This window comes from Lepeophtheirus salmonis, chromosome 13 (genome assembly GCF_016086655.4).
Source record: "Lepeophtheirus salmonis chromosome 13, UVic_Lsal_1.4, whole genome shotgun sequence".
NCBI lineage: Eukaryota > Metazoa > Arthropoda > Copepoda > Siphonostomatoida > Caligidae > Lepeophtheirus > Lepeophtheirus salmonis.
Window position 1 is genome coordinate 35,200,743 of NC_052143.2, and position 19,968 is coordinate 35,220,710.

The 19,968-nt window shown below is 30.0% G+C and overlaps 2 protein-coding genes across 6 annotated transcripts; both read right to left on the minus strand.

The window, feature by feature from the left end:
• Window positions 1–13,559: 13,559 nt before the first annotated feature.
• On the minus strand, window positions 13,560–17,592 carry LOC121127663 (prolyl 4-hydroxylase subunit alpha-2). 5 transcript variants are annotated; one of them, XR_011783130.1, is made up of 10 exons: window positions 17,545–17,562; window positions 16,840–17,480; window positions 16,268–16,734; window positions 16,018–16,209; window positions 15,827–15,951; window positions 15,207–15,757; window positions 14,309–14,420; window positions 14,113–14,251; window positions 13,907–14,063; window positions 13,560–13,845 (listed from the first exon to the last, which is right to left on the minus strand). XR_011783130.1 is itself a non-coding variant. In XM_040723089.2 (10 exons), exons 3-10 carry the CDS (start codon window positions 16,614–16,616, stop codon window positions 13,715–13,717), a joined length of 1,746 nt encoding a protein of 581 aa, XP_040579023.1. In that variant the 5' UTR covers window positions 16,617–16,734; window positions 16,840–17,480; window positions 17,545–17,562; the 3' UTR covers window positions 13,560–13,714. The 5 variants fall into 5 exon arrangements, 3 of the variants coding, with proteins under 3 accessions (XP_040579023.1, XP_040579024.1, XP_071748809.1); XM_040723089.2 differs by having other exon boundaries at window positions 13,907–14,053; XM_040723090.2 differs by having other exon boundaries at window positions 13,907–14,053; window positions 16,268–16,740.
• LOC121127664 (small ribosomal subunit protein eS12) lies at window positions 17,023–17,457 on the minus strand. Its single transcript, XM_071893110.1, has one exon. The coding sequence runs from the start codon at window positions 17,455–17,457 to the stop codon at window positions 17,023–17,025; it is 435 nt and encodes a 144-aa protein (XP_071749211.1).
• Window positions 17,593–19,968: the final 2,376 nt, after the last annotated feature.

The window sequence follows — 19,968 nt, forward strand, 5'->3', positions numbered from 1 at the left end:
AAGGGGATTGTTGTGCAAGTTGATTTCCTTCGATTCCTCGCAAGCTTCCACATGCTATACTCACGCACTTTTGTGGAATATCCATCTATTGGTTTTGCGTTAGTAACAGCTATTCGAGGGTAATGAGTATACTCAATGCTGAGCTGTAACATATTTTCTGACTTAAACCCTTGTAATAATGTCTTCTTTTTTTTTTTTTCATTTCCATTAATTTTTTTCGTAAGTCAAGTGTTAGCTTGAATTCGTAAAATCTTTTTATTTTGTAAAAATATAACTATTTATGATTTGTTTAAGAGTTAATTAGTTATGTATTTAGATAGATATTTGAGTTTGAGGTCAAGGAGTAGTTTGGGACAAGTTGCTTACACGGGTTTTATTTTTGATACCGCCTTAATTATGTTATGTTTAATTTATAATTAATATTCTATAAATTTATATATTTGTTAACTTGTAATAGTACCCGACATTACCCAGAGTAATTAGGCGTCGTCTAAAAGAAAAATTTTACTTTAATGATATAACAAAATCCTTAGTGTTACTCGCCGTTTTTCGTAAGCACAATCACACGTAACTACTCAATACTATAACAATTCATGTGACATGTTCTGTCCTCAAGAATAAAAGAATAATATTGAGAGTTTGATAAAAAGAAATATGTTGAGATGAATGATGAGTAATTTAATCCAGGGATTCTCAACCCTTTTTTAGATGATGCGCCACATGTAAAATATTTATTTAACCCAAGGACTCGCCAATACTAGAATAGATACTACAGCTATAGGATAATTAATTATATCATGAAATTGGTTCCAAAATTTGCAAATTGTTTTGAACTTTTTAGACCAAAAGCCTCAAATCTCAATATTACTTCTATAAGCCGAGTACTAAACCAAAAAGTGAAAAGTTATGCAAATTTTCTCACTCACACCTATATATTTCATGAGTTCATTAAGACCAAAATTTGTTTTAAAGGGCGTCAAATACATTTTTAGGAAAGAAAAACAATTATTTATTCATAATTTTTATTTACGATGATATACTTGAAGATCTAAAATAAATATTATTATAGGTCCGGGTGGTAAAGCTTTTCTCAAATTTGAGAATTATGTCATCCAAAATAACATTCACCATAGAGAAAGTGAAAAACGGAAAGAATCTATCCGTCCATCCGTTGTATATCATATGTGATGTATTATAGAAAGTGGGGATCCAAAACTTGCAGCAGCATGACAAAATTATGGAAAACGTAATTTTTATGGAATCAAGAAAAGACTACTCAAAAGCAATTTGTTGGCAGACATTCTTCCCCAGGACACCCCAAACGCTAAAACAAAGATGGTTGAGGTCAGGGCAGAAGGAGGCCGCATGGGCCATAAGTCAGCCATATTGTTACTTTGGAAGTTTAGGTTCTTTTTGGCTGTGTAGGGCTGTAATGGAATTCTTGATATTGTAGGCCGTCAGGATGGAGATGCCAACTGTCCCTGAAGCCTTCTTGGCACTAACATCCACGCGGAGGTTAAAAATATGACTTGTTTACTATAGTATCAGCTATAATATGGTTGCATAATGAAAACCATAGAGTCCTTTTTGAACAATCGTTGTATAATACTAGTGTTGAGACTCGGTCCAGCACCGATTTTTTTTTTCGGTTCGTTCTTAAGTGATTTTTTTACATCGATTTAGACCGATATTTCGGTGTAAACTACGATCTCAGACCATGGACCGATTTTTTTTTCAGTCTCATTTTATAGACCGATTTTTTTCGGTTTTACCCTATGTACCGATTTTTTTCAGTCGCATATATTTTGAGATACTAAATTTCTTCTTTTTTTTTCTTGATCAACTGTCATTGATTTTTTTCAAAAAAATCTCAAAAGTACAGGATTTTTTGCAGAACAAATATTGCATTCAGAAATATAAATTTATTCATTCGATTATAACAGCAAATTAGTTGAGTAATACGTAATAAGTCGTCGTATAAGTAATAAGAATCCGTTTTCTCACACATCAGTTTGTTTTATTAATTTATTAGTAAGTGGACTTGTATTTTCTCCAAGTGTTAGGACCAAAGGAAGATAGAGAGAAATCAATGAACATAATTCTAACTTGATTATCCATCTCAAGAGTTGCTCGAATTCAGAATTCCATATTCCACGAGATACGACGTGATTAAAATTCATCCGAGCAGACTCTTTTCAAAATTCGTATGACATCATTGTTCTTGAAAATACATACGATGTCATGTTATAAATAATTTATTTATAAAATCTGTTTAGACTTAGTTGTTTTTTTAACCGATCTAGACCGAAATTTTCCTTTGGGCTGTTCTAGGCCGAATTTTTCTATAAGACCATTCCAGACCGAGATTTTTTGCTGGACCGAATTAGTTCGTTCAACAAAAAATATAACGGTCTCGGACCGGTCTAGGATTTCCAGACCGAACCCCAACACTAATTATTACCTCGGCTGTAACAAGTTCTAATATTTTTATCCATTTGATAAGGATAAATAGCTAAATAAATGAGGTTGATCCGACAATTATGTGTAACTAGCAATTTAACACAGTCTGGTAAAAATATGTCTGACCTGAATGTCTGTAAGTATTCAAAATAAATAATATTGTGGGCCTCATTGACTAAAAAACAGATTCCTACTTCTTTTTTTAAATATATACAGAGACAATCTCTGTAGATAAAAGTTTCATTTCATTTATTGTATTTAAAAGCTAACTGTGACGGGTTTTTTTTAAAGTAAATAAAGATCATTTTACATATACTTAAAAATATTTTTCCATTGTATAGTGGGCCTTATTTTCCTTGGTGGAGTTGTTTACTCAGATTGGTAAACCAGAATAGAGATCAAATTGTAACTAAGGCTTTATTTAAAAAAAACGAAACATGGTGTAATTCAAAAAAATATATTAAGTACGTACATGTATATGTAATATTAGGTAGGGTGGAGTCTAATTTTTGCGTTTGAAGGTTTTTTCCCAAAAATAAGGCAGGAGCATTTGGAAAAAAAATCAAATATTAAATTTTATGGAGAAACATATTAAAAATCCAAAGTTATTCACAAAAATATTAAATTTTTGGGGGGAAAATTCAATATCACTTAGGCAGCATTAATTTGTAATTATTAAAAAGCTAGACAATTTCAATTAATGAAAATGTCAAGTACAAGATTAAATGGATTTTATAAATGATTTCTAGAGTAGTAACCTCAAAAAGGTGCCCAGAACGTTCAGTGTCACTTGTGCCCATATGGCCACACCAAACATTTTGAAACCACTTATAAACTGTTCTAATTGAAGGTGTAGAGTCTGCATAAACTTTATCAAGCTTCTTTTGAGCCTCCTGAGGCCTTTTTTCTTTTATAAAGTAATATTTAATCAACCCACAAAATTATTTTTCGTTAATTTTTTGAAAATCACTCCACTTCCTCAATGCAAACACATGCCAAACAGACAGAAATAGAGCGATATGGCTGAAAGTTGGTATGTGTTCTTACAAAAGATACTACTAACTAAACATAACCTCTATATCCGCCAATAGTCTTGGACTTTACTCGGACTTATCAAACTACCCTCGTATTCAAATTGAAATCGGCTGTTAATACTCTCAAAACAAGATATGACTGTATGTAGTGTATATGTAAAGTTGAAATAGCGTTAAGATTAAATTGGCAAATCTTATATTTATTATATGTAATATAAGGGGAAAGCCATATAAAGCTAAACTATGTAAACACAATGTACTTTTGTGTATCTCAAAAAATAACTATTTACAATAGTTTGTAAGTATGTTCATGCATAAGTGAAAGCTCAGGCGTTATATCAGAAGATGACGTCAATTTAGGACAATAATCATACCTATACGATGTACAAACATACATCATATTGCAAATTCTTTGAACCCATGAAGAGTTCAGATTTGGAGATAATAATATGATCTGTCTATATACTAAAAAAAGAAAATTGGTCACCCTGGCAATTTGAAGAAGGATCCTCCTCGTAGCTACGAGTAGCAATGAAAAGAAGAAAATAAACATGTTTCGTTTGAAATCAAACAGGAAAAAGGTCAAAAAATATTCAGTTATTAGAGTAAAAAGAGGATTGAGTACGAGTATTGGAGGAAAACGAAGAAGAAAAAATAATTAATTCATTATGGCGCATGAATCATAAAAGGAAAACCAAGGTTAATAGAAATACAAGGTTATACCATCTAACGCGTGTACGACTGATGTTTGACTTCCACCACGCTTTTAAAAATAGACGTCATAGACCATGAGTGGTTACGTATTTTCTTAAAATCTGTCTATCTTGCCCAACAGTCGGTACAATACATCAAATTGAAAATTCTAGCAAGCACGAATGTCTAACCTTGTATTTCTATTAACATTGAGGAAAACTAACTTTTTTGGAAAAAAAATCCATAAGTTAAAAATATATAACAAAAATTCAAATATTAAATTTTTTGAAAAAAAATTTAAATGTAGAATTTGATAATTGAAAGGTTTTTAAAAATCCACAGCTATTCACAAAAAATGAAATTATTTCCTACAAATTTCAAAAATATATAACTGCTCCCAAAAAAATTAATCTTTTGGAAAAAGATAACAAAATTAAATTTTTAATTTAAAACTTTTTAACAACTTAACTTTATATATTAAATTTTTGGAGAAAAATTTCAAAAATTAATTTTTTGGACAAAAATTTCAAATATTAAATTTTCTAATAAAAAGCAAAAATTTCTTCATTTGGGGGATTACTATTATTTTTTTTTTTTTCAGAAAAGTAATAAATATGAATCGGAATAGCAAATTAAACAAAATTTTCCCGATTCCGATTCCTGAGAAAACACCAGATTCTCCGATTCCCAATTCCGATTGAATCTCCCATCAATATTTAACAAATCAACGTTCATAAGCCTTATAAGGGGCAAAACTTGTAGAAAAATCGACAGCTGACATATAAACAACATAAATTTCTTTGTTAGTGAGGTAAGAAGGTATATTTACAACAGATGTGCCTCATAGTGAGAGTTAAGCAAAAATAATAGCATTAAAAAAATCAAAAATATCATGATTCAGTGGTTTCTTTTTTGTTTTTTTCCCCACATCTTTTGACACCCGTCAGCATAAAAACAAGCTGGAATATTTTTTTCTCAAAATTGATTGTGGAATCTTGTAAATTTCTATCAATAGATTATTTATATGTATATTTTGGATGTGTTTTAAGTGCATTTAGAGTAGACAAAATTGATCATGACTATAAAAGAGATATAAATATAAGTCTATCTAAATGCATTCCATCCAACTTGAATACAAAGTCTTTAATCAGGGGCGTCGGAGGGGTTGGGGTTTTACTAAATTGGAAAAATAGGCTTAAAAATTTATTTTATTAAAAAAAGTCATTCGGAGCAAAAAATTTAACATTTGTAATTAATATTTAGTTTTTTCCCGAAAAGTTATTTTTTTATGAATAACTGTAAATTCTTGAATTTTTTTCCCGAAAAAATTTAATAATTGATATTTAATTTTTGAAGTTTTTAGCAAAAAATTTAATTTTTGAATTTTTTGGTTATAACTGTGAATTTTGGAAATTTTAATTGTAGTTTTTGAATTTTTTTTATAATATATGTGGATAACAGCAAATTTTTTTGGAAAAAAATAATATCAAAACTTTTTTTTCAAAATATCTAATATTTGAAATTTCATTTTTGAAATCTTTTTCTTAAAAATTTAATTTTCTTTAAATAGGTATGGATTTTTGAAGTATTTTTCCAAAAAAATTAATATTTGAAATTTAACTTCTTTTTTTTTTATAACTACGGATTTTTGATTTTTTTTTCGGAAACATTCTAAAACCGAAGCCTTTTCCAAAATATAATCTTTTAATAGCCCCTGTCGACTGCTTAGTTTTATTATATATCTGACTCTATAATCGATTAATATTTTTTTTCATAACAAATTTAGCCATTTTTAGGGATTTTTAGTACATATTACGTTTATTATTTTCAAATATCAGCATTGGCAACAAGTAGTATTTAATGCAATTGATAAGTTTATTATAATTTATATTTTATTGCACGAACATCAACTTTGAGCCCCCATATTCCTGTCTCCTACAATTATGATGCAATTTATAACGTCAGTGAGAATACTAAATAGACGCTTTTCACGTGACGCTCCAAACTGGAGGATATGTACTAAGTACTACATATATTGTACTTAGTACAATCAATTTGGTAGCGCAGGTTGACGGCCGTGAAAACGCTCTTTATAATATCAGAGGCCTTTGCAGGGGGTGGGATGGAGTGGCTGTAACCCCTCTCCTCGAATTAAGGATTTTTTTCACCCAGAAAATGTAATATTTGAAAAAATTTCCGAAAAATTTAATCTTTTGTGAATAGCTTTGAATTTCTGAAATTTTTTGTGAACAACTTGGGATTTTTGAAATTTTTTGTGAATAACTGTGGATTTTAGTAATTTTTTGTGAACAACTGTGGATCTTATAAATTTCTTTAAACAAATTAAAATTAAAAATTTTTTCAAAAATTATAATTTTTTGTGAATAACTTTTTATTTTTAAAATTTTTAGGAAAAATTTAATTATGAGTGAGGAGCTGTGGATTTTTTAAATTTTTTGTGAACAACTGTGGATTTTAGAAATTTCTTTTAAAAAAATAAGATTTAAATTTATTTCATAAATTTTAATTTTTTGTGGGTAGCTATGTATTTTTAAAACTTTTCGAAAAAAAATTAATTTTGAGTGAGCAGCTGTGGATTTTTGGAAGAAAAAAATTAATATTTGAAATTTTTAGCAATTGATTTTTTAAATTTTTTTCAAAAATTTTAATTTTTTCTTTTAAATTTAAAAAACCAAGCCCCTCGAAAAAAATTTTTATATATAATCCTGCAGTCGCCCCTGTTTTCACAATAAATAAATATTTTTAAATTGTAAAGCACTCATGGTATATAAGTCAAATTAGACAATACTATTAGAAAAATACTTGAGTTTATGGGTTGGAATCATGAATTGGATCCTGCATCTATGTATGACCTCTCTACGTATAAAGGGTGGGTGTGCAATCTATAATTATATACTATTTCTCAAAACATTTACATACCTTCTATATCAACATCATCAGTATTAATCTATTAAGCAGCTACAGCTATTAACCTTTGTTTCATGAACAAATACTTATTTCTAAAATTCATTTAAATACGAATTACATACTCTCTCAACTGTTAAGTGTATAAAGTAAAATTATATATATATACAGGGGTGGGTTGTAGGGGCCGTAACGTGAAAATAGAGGTTTTTTGTTTTTTTTTCAAAAATTTATTTTCTTAAAAAAGGTCATTCTCGCAAATTGTGCAGCAGAGTAAAAAATTTAGAATTTAGAATATTTTTTCCAAAAACTTTAATTTTATTTCGAATAACTGGATTTCTTATAAAAATTTCCGAAAAATTTAACTTTTTATCAATAGCTATGGATTTGGAAATTTTTTGGTAGAAATTAATACTAAAATTTTTTTTTCCAAGCTATAGATATTTATTTCATAAAAATTTAACTTTTTGTGAATAGCTGTGGATTTTTGATACTTTCTTAGAAAAAAATTGATTTTCTGTGTATGGCTATGTATTTTTTTTTTTTAAATTTAAAAAAATTTAATTTCTAAGAAATTTTTCAACAAAATTTAATTTTTTGTTAATAGCTTTGGATATATGACATTATTTTAGAAAAAATTTAAAATTTGAAATTTATTTTCTAAAATAATTAATCACCACTCAATAGCTATGGATTTTTGAAAAAAAAAATTCCAAAAAATTTAGTATTTGATTTTTTTTTTTTTTTTAAATTCCAAATTTTAATTCCAAAAACGCCCCTGATATATCAAATATATAACTACAGTTGTAGAACTAAGATTAATCAACATGCAAAAAAATACACCTCATAAATCTTTGGCATGATAGACACATACTTTTTTTTGTGATGAAACTACTCAAAATCTGGTTATAACTATTATCAGTTAACACAAAGAATTATATAACGAAACATCCCAATTTTATCAGTACAGAGCATAATATACTTTTAAATATTGTTTTGCTTGAGGAGTAATAAAATTGAAATGTATACAATTTACACACACAAACAAGTATTCTTGCTATCTGCAAAGACTAATTATATATATAAATAATTTACAGCACTTTTTAAAAAACAATGCTCTTAGTGCGTTTATTCCGAAATTCAAATGTATAATTATTAGCGCCATTATTGATGGTAAATTTAAAAATAATGCATACCCACATAAAAATCCAAGTATTTAAGTACATACAAACATCATACCGGGTGTGACTCTGAAATTTGAACGATAGGTTACAGCCAACTTGAGAAATTCTGATGATTTTTTCAGAAACGGAACAAAATAAAGTTAGAACTATAGGGGATCCCAAAAACTTAATTTTTGTTAACAACTTTTTTTTGAAAAGAAATTTCAAAAAATCTTATAGTTGAAATTTCGATCAAAAATTTTTATTTTTTGTGAATTGCTTAGATTTTTGAAATTTTTTTCCAAAAAATTTAGTATTTGAAATTTAATTTTTGAAATTTTTTTCAAAAATATTTTTAGCAGTTGAAATTTAATTTTTAAAATTTTTATCAAAAAATTTAGTATATAAATTTTTATTTTGAAATTTTTTGTGTATAGCTGTGGATTTTGAAAAAAAAAAACATGGAGCATTTCATAACACTGTTTAGAAATTTCATTTTTTTTTTTAAGTTATCAAGAAAATGGCATATGAACATGATCTGCCTGCTTCTTGATGCGGACATAAAATCTGGAGGCTCACATTCCACTTTTTCAGAAATTTCCCGCATGATAATCTGATCTTGCAAAAGGCCAGCACTCCTGCCCACACTGCCAAAGCTGCATAAAGATGATTAAGCAATAACACCAATTTCTAGCCAAAATTTATATGGCCCATTGTTCACCAGGTTTCACCCGTATACCCCTTAACCACAAAACAAAATTGCCATAAAGGCCACCGTTAACCAGCACTGGACCGGTAATTCCAAAGAATACATTACATAAGAAAGACGTACTAAGCCTTCATGAAGCGTTTCATGGCTATGGTGAGCCCCAGAGGAGCTACATCGAAAATTAGTCGATACAATATAGCGTTACAGCTGGTCTCAAAATATTTTTTGTACGTCTAGTAGCTACTGATATATATCTCGTTAAAATTAAAAGTATTAATTGCTCAAATTTTCCTGTGGCACACTGTAAGTAGTTTCAAAATAAATAGACGAGTGTTGAGGTTTGGTGAAATGAATTAAAGATCAATTATGATAAGTTCCGTTATATGTAGTTAAAACGAAAGGATTCTAGAGTCCTTTAGTTGAAACATATTTGATGATCATTTTTGAATATTAAATCAGGGCCATAAAATGTCAACATCCCTACTCAATCCACTTAGAGGGGAGAATTATCTTTTCACATTATACATATAAATGCAGTTTGTCTATGATTTATTTGGCTTGATTACCTCACCCACTCCCAAATTTGCCTAAGCCTTGGGTAAGATTTAAGATTGTGATTTGCGCCCCCTCCACTTTGCAGCAGGAAAGGAGGGGCTCAGAAATCAAGAATTTAATGACCTTCTTTTTTTAAAAAGACAATCATTTTCCTTTTTTGTAGATATATATAAGACATTTTACTTCAATATACACGCCCCTAGATGAAATACAAGTAATACTTAAAAAATATAAACTAACTTATGTTTAAATTACTTTGCTCTCTTTAACTCTAATGTGATCCCTTCCTCCCACAATATATAAACCCCTGCTTCTAAAGGAAAAAAGTAAAAAAAATAATCATAATTTACTGTCCCTTTAATTTACAGATCATTACAATTCTCTCATTTTAAGGTTAGATACCTTGCGATCCTTTGAGGAAATGAATATACAGGCTTGGAGATTGAACGGAGAGAGCACTTTTCATATTTTCTGCTCCTTTGTGAACACATGAACTATTGTTCTCAAATAATATTTTTTATCAAAGTACCAAAGCTAAAACCCAAGTGGCCACGTGATCATTTTTTAACTAAAAGTAATTGACCGCGTGAATACTTTTTTGTTCAATAAGGCGCGCTGAAAGCAGTATGAATTACTATATAACTAAGTACAATTTTCATGATTTAACAAGTTAAATTCTGCAGAGGTAAGGAAAAATGACATAACGTTACGATGGCGTATCTATGCTAACTCAGTCCTAAGTTACGTCTCGCGAGGGGAAACATTTTATCGGTGCCAATTAAATTTGTGGAAAAATTGATTAAATGCTCATCCTCTCATTTATTAAAAGAACATGAACGAATATAAAGTAACACATGAGTGTCTGGTTAGCAATTTTTCAGAAAAGAGCAAATAAACGGGAAAAGTTTGAATTGGTCCAAGCCTGTAAATACGAACCTCTGAGGAGCAAAAAAATCTTTTTCATAGTAGATCGAACAATAATCAGTTTTTATAAGTATTTCATTATTTGCCTCAAATTATTATTGAGGATTCGTGTCCCTTCAATCGCCCTCTGAGATTTTCACATATACACTAACTATTAGCTGATAAGCAAGCTTGTTACTCACTCGCCGGTGCCAAAATGTATTTGCAATAAAGTAGGAGGGGACAAATTACATAATAAGAGTGACGTCTTGAGGGATGTTGGACTTTTTAGGCACTTTCGAAAGAATATATTTTTTCTTTTAATATAAATGACAGAGTTGTTTTTTTAGAAATGTCTTTTCTGGGAGAGATTAAATATATAAGAATAACCAGACTTTCTTGGATTAGTTTCATAATTAAAACTTTTTCGAAGGGATCAAATATTAACGAATTACATTTTTTTTTAAAGTCTAAAGGAATTATAGTTATTTTTTCGAAAATTATGACATTTACAACTTTTAAAGAAATGAAATCTAATTTTTTTTAAAGATTATATTAAGAACAATAGCTAAACTATTATCCTATGTGAAACATACTTGTTTTTCTCATAGTTTTGTGATACTTATTATTTATTTGAACTAATCCAATATTAGGACCGGTCCTACCAGTCCTCAAGACTCAGTACTATAACTGATTAAAAAAGAAGAAATAAAGTTGAGTGACGTCATCAAGGACCGAATTTTATAAGTTATTAGGACTGAACTAGACATAAATGCAGTCGTCAGTCGCATTTAGGATTGACACAACACTAATTTCTCATATACATATAATTCAAAAATTAGAAATACACTCTAAAAATATTAACTTTACTATAATAATTGTAAAAAATTATGTCTTGTAAAGAGCGTTTTAACATTTGATACTTTTTTTTCAAAAACCGATAACAGGGACATACTTATAAAGTGATAGAAGATAAATCTGATTTTGATACATGAGAAAAACATATATCTTTCAAGTAGAATAATAGTTTGCTATTATTTATAATTTAGTCTACAAATTTGGACTTCTTGTCTATTAAAATTATAAATGTAGAAATATTTGGGGGAAAAAAATTCAAATTGTCTTTTAAAAATATTATTATCCTTATTTTGTATAGAGATTTTGAGTCTTTCAATTCAATAGTACGTATTAATTAAGGAATAGAAAGAATCAGGGTTGATATTATTTAATGGTACACATTTTATTATATTCAATCTGGAATAAAATTGATGCAAAGTCACGGAAGAAGACAAAAAACATCTTAATTCTGAACAGAGGAAGCTGAGACGGTACGAAAGAGCAAAGAAGATTGTAAATTTTCTCTGCTGGAAAACAAAAATTCGGGCAAAGTTTAAGTTTAATAATTACCGTTGATATCCCTATGAATAAGCAGAACAGTCGCTACATCAAAACCGAACATCCAAACAATGTCTCAGCTTCTGTGAGATATGTCATCAGAACAAAAAAAACCATGCTGGAACCATTATCTTGGGCGTTGTGGAGTCTGCCCTTCCATTTTTGAGTAGAAGAAATGCTCAATGCAGATACTTAAATCTAACTTCTGGATAAGAAAATGCTACCTGGGACCCTAGAAAAATTCGGGACAACTTTGTTTTCACTCAAGACGTCTCATTGTGCCACTAAGACCCAAGCCTTCTTCCTCTCCAGACGCGAATCCCTCTATCAAGAGTGTCCGGAGGGGAGGATGTGTGCTACTCCTCACAGGAGTGTCCATTCTTTAGAGCAGAGTTCGGCAACCCCTGGGCTATATTGGCCCGCGAATGAATTTTTTACGGTCCACCATCTTATTATGAACAATCATCTAAATATAGACATACTAATCTAAAATTAAAGTTTCTAACATTAAACGGGACTATGAAACTTGACATAACCATTATAAAAGTTTTGCTCCAGTCATTGATAAATATTTCACCTGATATAGAAAAAATATCAGACAATAAGCAGAAACAAGTGGGGGAAAAATAAATATTAAATAATTAGTATTTATCCTACTTACTTTTTTTTTTTTTTTTTTTTGTATAATATAGATTTTTCTTTTAAATTGTGTTTATATTTCTATTCTTTATTATAATCATTGTAATAAAAAATAAGGGTATTGTTTAAATAAAACTATATTTAATTCTTGTTTTCTCTAAACACCCAGAAAATCAATTATTTATTCGATAACATGGTTTTCCACCATAATTCTACAGCGATAGCTGTTTGACCACTACTAAAAGGTTGTCGACCCCTGCTCTAGAGGTTTATATCAAGAAGGAGTGGACCAAGCTCGAGTCTGACTTAATAGTCAAGATCTGCAAGGGATTTAGTGGTCGTATTGAGGCAATTATTAGAGCTGAGGGCTCACATATTTAATCAAAGTTGTGTGGATCACTATTTTCAGATGATTTTTTTTTAATAAATGTCCTCAAAAAACCTCTCGTTTAAATTTTACTCTTGAAAAATTGAAAAAATGATATGTGTACCAATAGATAAAATCAACCCAATATACATGTATAAAATATATACTTTATATCGTCAAGTGTTTTTTATATTTTTGATTCCATGTATTCATATTTTTTTAATTAAGATTGAAGTTGTTGACATGAAATAAATAATATTTAATTAATCAAAATCAGTTTCTATAGCAAAAGTTCCTACACACAATTCAAGAATATATTACGCATTTACTTTTTTTTTTGCTTTGGATACTATTGAATCAAGAATCAAAACATGTTTGGGAAAGGTGATATTAACTACTAGTGCATTTACTAAAAATAATATAACTAGTGGATTTTCACATGACTTTTCCATTTTCTATTTTTTAGATATTCCTTGGAATATCTAAATTTCATATACATAATATTTTATTGCTTTTAAAAATACTTATTTACATTTAAATTACAAATTTACATCGAAACAATAAAATTCATTTTTTTCATGGAATAACCAAAATCAATATTTATGAAGGACATGACTCGATTTAAACTTTTATGCAAAAAGGAATACAATTTTTTTTTCTAAGAAAGTATACATAAACTTAGATAGAACTCCAATTTAACGGAAACCAACAAAGCATTATCAAGGATTATGTATCTCTTTTATTTGAAAGGAAAGAATATCACAAAAAATAAGCAAAAAATAATATGAAATTGCTAATTCATAATTATTACAGTGTATATAATTTGAATCATATAATATACGAATGTAATTAATTGATAATTGAATATAAATCAAATAGAAACACTGTTCTCTACTTTTTTTCTTTTAAACTTTGGTAGAGGTCCGGAAAGTTTTGTTCCCATTTTGAGTGAGCAGGGTTTCTTGTAAATCTGAGGAGTATATCCGATCCATTTATTTCCAACTAAATAAATTTAAAAAATCATTAGCTCAAAGATCATTATTTTAAACAAATATAAAATTACTCCATTTCTGTCCAAATAAAACAGGACATGCTGCGTGTCGAGTGAGTTCATCAGGATAGCCATCGTCTTTCAAATTATACCATCCGATTCCAGTTCCCTTTTCTGGATATGAATAAGCACCAGTATATGGGAAAACAGTGGCTCCTCCTATGGACAACTAAAAATTAGTAATCATTGACGATCATATTCATTAGACATGAACATACCTGCAGAAGGAGATTGCAAAATTGTCATTACAGTACTGATTCGATTCACTTTTGAACCAGGGACTTTAAATTCTTCATGGCTATAAGCAGAAAAGTCTGGATGTGTTCCATAATGACCACCGATTCCATAATTTCCACACTTTAAAAATAAAGAGGCATAATGCAGAAGAAATTATATGAGTAATTATGTATTTACCATGAATTTATCAGATTCATTATTTTTACTATTCGCAAGTAAATCCATGACTGCCTCAACTCTTAAAGTCAACTTTTCCAAAACTTTGTTATCATCCTCAACTGGCCAAGTGCTGAAAATTATTAAGGTAATTATTAGTCATGAACAGAATTTAACAAAAGAGAAGAGGGTAATATCGCATTAGAGTAATATCATGATGGGAATGCTAGTATAAAAAGTAATTAATATTTGATTAAACTTTTGTGGAAAAAATTAATTTTGGGATCGTGCTTATAATAAATTAAACAAGCTTGGGTTCTTGTTTCTACGGCATAATATTCCAAACATATGTATAATATATACTAAAGGTCGACCAATATATCAGCAATCCAATTATAGGCATTTTCAGAATAAAAATAATGATTCTTTGATCAAAGTTACCGATTATATTAACGATATCGTTTCCCCTCAAAGTCAAGATTAAATAATTATTATAAAAAACGAAATCAACTATCGAAATCCATAGTAATTGAATAACTTGGCCCTTGACAACTCAAACGTGTCAGGAGCAGCCATTAAAAATATCCACAACCCAATAACAAAATATTTACAAGGATATGAGTAAATACAGCAATGGACAGTTCCAAGAATTACCAGGAGAAAAATTATACAACTAATTGCTAAAGTAATGACTGATGAGGAAAATTATAGAATAGCACAAGTGGCCATATTCAAAACCTTAACGTAACTGTTATTGTTGCATTTTCAAGGGTAATTTGAAGAGAAAAATCGGTTGGTTAATCGATAATTGGGTTTCTTCTATCACCAAAAAGTCAACATCAGTATCAGCCTTAAAAAATTCTTATCGGTCGAGCCCTTATAGTTTACACAAACAAAATTAATTCCCAATTTTTCTTACTTTTTCATTGTCCAGTCATTTTTAAGAGAGTTTGACTTCATTCTTCCTGGAGGGAAATCAAGTTTTGGACTTAAATATTCAGTAATATTATCACATTCCTCATCAAATAATAGTTCACGAAATGCAGCTACATATGGATCATAATTGAGAATTTCTGTTTTAATGGGTCCCAGTTTTAACCACGGATTGCCTGAATCAGCATAAAAACATCTCAGATCTGCATCCTCTTTCGGAGTCCGAAATTTAACTCCGGAACACAATAAATTTGTTTGAATGGGTGTCTTAACATATGTTTCTTCACTTTTTAAAGCATTTTCATATGTTTCTAGATCTTTGATTAGATTATCCATAATTGCAAAGCGGTTTTTGGAAATTTTCTTTTTAGATTTTTTTTTAGGTTTCTTTAATCCAACTGGATGATCATGAGTTCGATGGCTCGAAGAAATATTCCCCCGCTTTTTCAAAAACACATTATGCATTTCTATGACCTTCTTGAGAGATGAGCGTACGACATCCATCTCCAAGTGGGTTGCAGTGACATTAAAAACAACCTAATTACAGGTATATTGTTAATTATAAAAGAAGATACTTCGAGTTTAATTTGAAAAATATCAATTTACTTGATCGTTTGGAGGATTAATCTTTTCTTCCATTAGCTTCTTAAGTGCCAAATCTAACATGTCATATCCGGCGTTAAATAGTCGATTGGAAAATGCTTCAGCAGCAATAGAGTACACGTCCCAAGCTGTTAATTATATAATAATTAAATAATAGGTATATATATAATATATATTTTAAAATCATTTCTAACCATTGAGGGACACATGACTGGGCTCTGAGTAAATAGTTTGCCAGTCGCCAAGTTCTCCAACAACTCTTCCCTCACGAACAAGAGAAGTCGCATTTAATTCATATAGCGATATAAGACGTGCAATTCCAAAGGATGCGCCTTGAATGTCGTAATAATCAGGCAATTGCTTCTCTCCTCTCTCATGGAATTTATCTAAGTAAAAAAACAATTCCTTGCTGTTCGCAGAATTTGACAAATTCATTCTAATTACCAAATTTTTCTCGTACAATTTTTTCAACGTTAAGTACATTATCTACGATATCCCTCCAACCCATGCTCACATGTTTGATCAGATGATAAGAGTTGATAGGATGACCAAGGAAGCTAATGTTAACTTCTGAGTCGAGTCCATTCTTTTTGTGACTTTTTACATATTGTCTTAAATGCTTCGCCATACTCTCCAGATTCTGAGCGACGTCTTCAAAGTCTTGTACAACTTCTTGATCATTTATCCAAAGATCCTTGAGATTACTGAGAGAAGTGAAGAGATCATGACCACCAATGTTTGAGTATCCGGGTCGCGGAAATAACATAAATAATAACAGTAGTCCACAATGCATCTTCTTTACCACATGAAGTTACAATAAATCCCGTTTGGACCCCTTACTGTTGACTTATGACAAATGCTGAGTAAATCTACCATGGCAAAGAAGTTAAAACAACCATGTACCATAATACCTGTGACTTGGCAAGAAAGAGAAAATGGTACGTCAAGTGTATCAAATCTATTAATTCAGCCATTTGTACACCTTGACCAAGTAGCTTAACTTCAGTTAAGATTACCTATCAATTAATACATAAGCAAACTTGTGCATTAATGGCGCACTTAATGCATTCATTAGCATTTTAGTGGATAATTAATTGGACATGAATCATGATATGACAAAGAAAGAAAAGGAAATTTAAAAAAAGGAGACAACGATTGAAGTGTTAATGTAACGCGTTTTATTTATGAAATGATGGAAATTATTTTTTCATAGATTCGATGTAATCCTTAACGGCGTCAACGGCGGGGGATCCCTTACCCCAGTCCCTCACGACTACACTGGAGCAACGCGTGACCTTTCTTGGGTTTCCGTCGCTATCCAACTTGCAGAGACCAGCCCATTCTCCCAACTTCATGTTGGAGTCCACCTTGATGAGGGGAATTTGATGTTGAGCGCAGAGGGCTTGCACTAATTTAACATACATGGGCTCGTCGCAGTTTTCGGCAAGAACGCAGAAAAGAGCTTGACGTTTGTCAAGTGCCTTTGTGGTCTCGTGAAGTCCTCGAGAGAGTCCATTGTGGATAAGAGCCTCCTTCAACACTTCTTGGATAGCGATTTTCATGTCGGTAACCACGGGTGTAGAGATTGGGGCTACGACTTCGGTTTGCATATCATCTCCTTCTTGATCAGCCATGTTGATGAAATCCTCGATGATGTCTGCAATGGTATAAAGTAATACATGATAATCACAGATTTCTTAATTATATAATTATTTACACACCTTGTACGTACGATGGTTAAAAAAGAAAAGGAAGTTACACAGCTGAAAAAGAAAGAAAAAGGAAGGAAATAAAGGGTCACGGAACTCCTACTTTATTCTGATATCCATCAAATCAATTAATCATCTTGTTTTCAAAAATGGAAAATTAAAATTATAAAATGAATTGTTTATATTTGAATATTATCAATCATATATAAATATCCTGCACTTTTATGCCATAAAACTAAATGACTCAATAATGAGTACGTTCCTAGCCCCTTGTGTATTTAAATTTATTTCCATGTGCTATCTCTTGTCAAGGGAGGGAATTTTAAATGGCCGGTGGTATTTTATTATCAATGTAAATACAGAAACTATACTATAGTCTATAGGGCTCTGTGTAAATAGTTTGAGTTGATACTTTGTAGGATACTTTTATATCAATTTCACTGAATACAATTTGTATCTTGTGTAATTGATATGATAGGGATTTCGTATATGTTGGATAGGAGGCGCTGGAACTATGACGTAGAAATATTAAATTAATAAGATAAAAAAAATCACAAGTTTTTTTTTATAAATAATAATCTACTTATATAAAAATAGTACTCTAGCTCAATGTCCTACTGATCAATTAATAAGTTTACAATTATTTTGTATAAAAATCAAGAAATTTAATCAGTTATCCCTTTAATGAAAACATGAAAATTCAAATGATATCAAATAAATAAATACAATATAACTTGTTATAATAATTATTTATCGAGATTTTTACCATTAAAAAACATTTTAGTTAAAAAAGCCAAAATTCGCATTATTGGTACGGTTCAGACTATAAAGTACCTATTGTATAGCCTAAAAGGGTAGTCAAAGTTCATAAAGACTCGAGCTTAATTCAACGCTATGTATTCTCAGAATCGTAACTTTCTAGGTTTGAAATTAGTTTGCCGTGAGATTTTTAATGGTACAAGGTGACGTCATTACATAGTGTAATGAATGACATATGAGTCTATGACATGACTTGATTCAACTGTGCACTTAATTCTTTCAATACGTTCAAATAAATGAAGAATAGGATATATTTACACTCTTCAGGTTTAACATTAAACATCACCTGTGGTTTGTTTTGAGGTCTTTATGGAGTAAATGGGTAGCTTCGATTTGAAATATTGTAGTTCTAGAGATTAGTTTTTCTTCCAATCCGATGATCGGAATCCCTCTTAATCTTAAAAATGACGTTACATATTGATTATACGATAATAATAACGCAGCTTTTCATTGGTATTGTTTTTCAAATAATGAAAGAGAAGGGCAATTGTCCCATCTGTTCCAGTATATAATTGCATGTTTTTAAATGAATAATTGACACCAAAAATGAATCAACGAATTCCATTTTGTATTTATATTAATAAAGCAAAAGAGTGTCTGCTTTCATGTTCTTCGACGCACCAATTCTTCAAAACTATGGAACTATTGTTCTATGACTTTTTGGGAATTGTTCCCAGCATAAAAATAGATAACTCTAATTCAACCAATTAACATTCAGAGTACTCATTATAAGAAAAGAAGCAAAAACATACACAGCTGACAACAAATGCGCTGCATATTTTTGTGTTTTCGAAGTTAACACCGTTGTCTCCACTACTAGGGCTGGATCGGTCTAAAAAAACTAAAAAGACTGTATTCAGACCCATCAGTCCAAGAAGTAGTCTTTATCGGTCCTTTACAAAAACTACAACAGCTGAAATTACGAATTTACTACTAATTACGTCATCTGAGTCGCTGAATTTTCATCATAATGCATAACCTCTTTAAAAGTGACCAGAGCCCTTTGAAAGGGACAAGATACATGAAGTTACAACTATTATACGTTTCATTAATTATTTTCTTAGTTTTTTATATTGTTCAATCCTATCTAAGAGCGTAGAAAATAAAAACATAGCTAGGACCGTAGGAGTGAAAGACGGATGTTTCGGTCTTTAGGACAGTTGAATAGAAAAAAAAGATCGGACCGATAAAAAAAAAGAATGAAAAAAGGGGGAAATTGATTAGGAAATCAGTCCTAGGACCGATCAAACACACTCACACCTAATCTAATAAAATATCATGACTGGTAAACTGCTCGCTTCCCAAACATTTTTCAAAATTTCTAGATTACTAAATGCATTTTCGGTTTCTTTTATTTTTACATACAGCCACAACATTAATAAAGGTATATATTATTTTTTGTGTAATAGTTGAAGAAAAAGTTAAGAGCAATAAAATTTATTTGGGTGAGGATGAAAAAAAAATAATATTTGAAATATTTAAAAAAAAAAATTAATATATGAATTAATTTTTTTATGGATTGATATGAATTTTAGAATTTTTTTACGAAAAAATTTAATCCTTCAAGGTTATTTTTGAATTTTTTTTGTCAATAGCTGTGAATTTTAGAATTTTTTA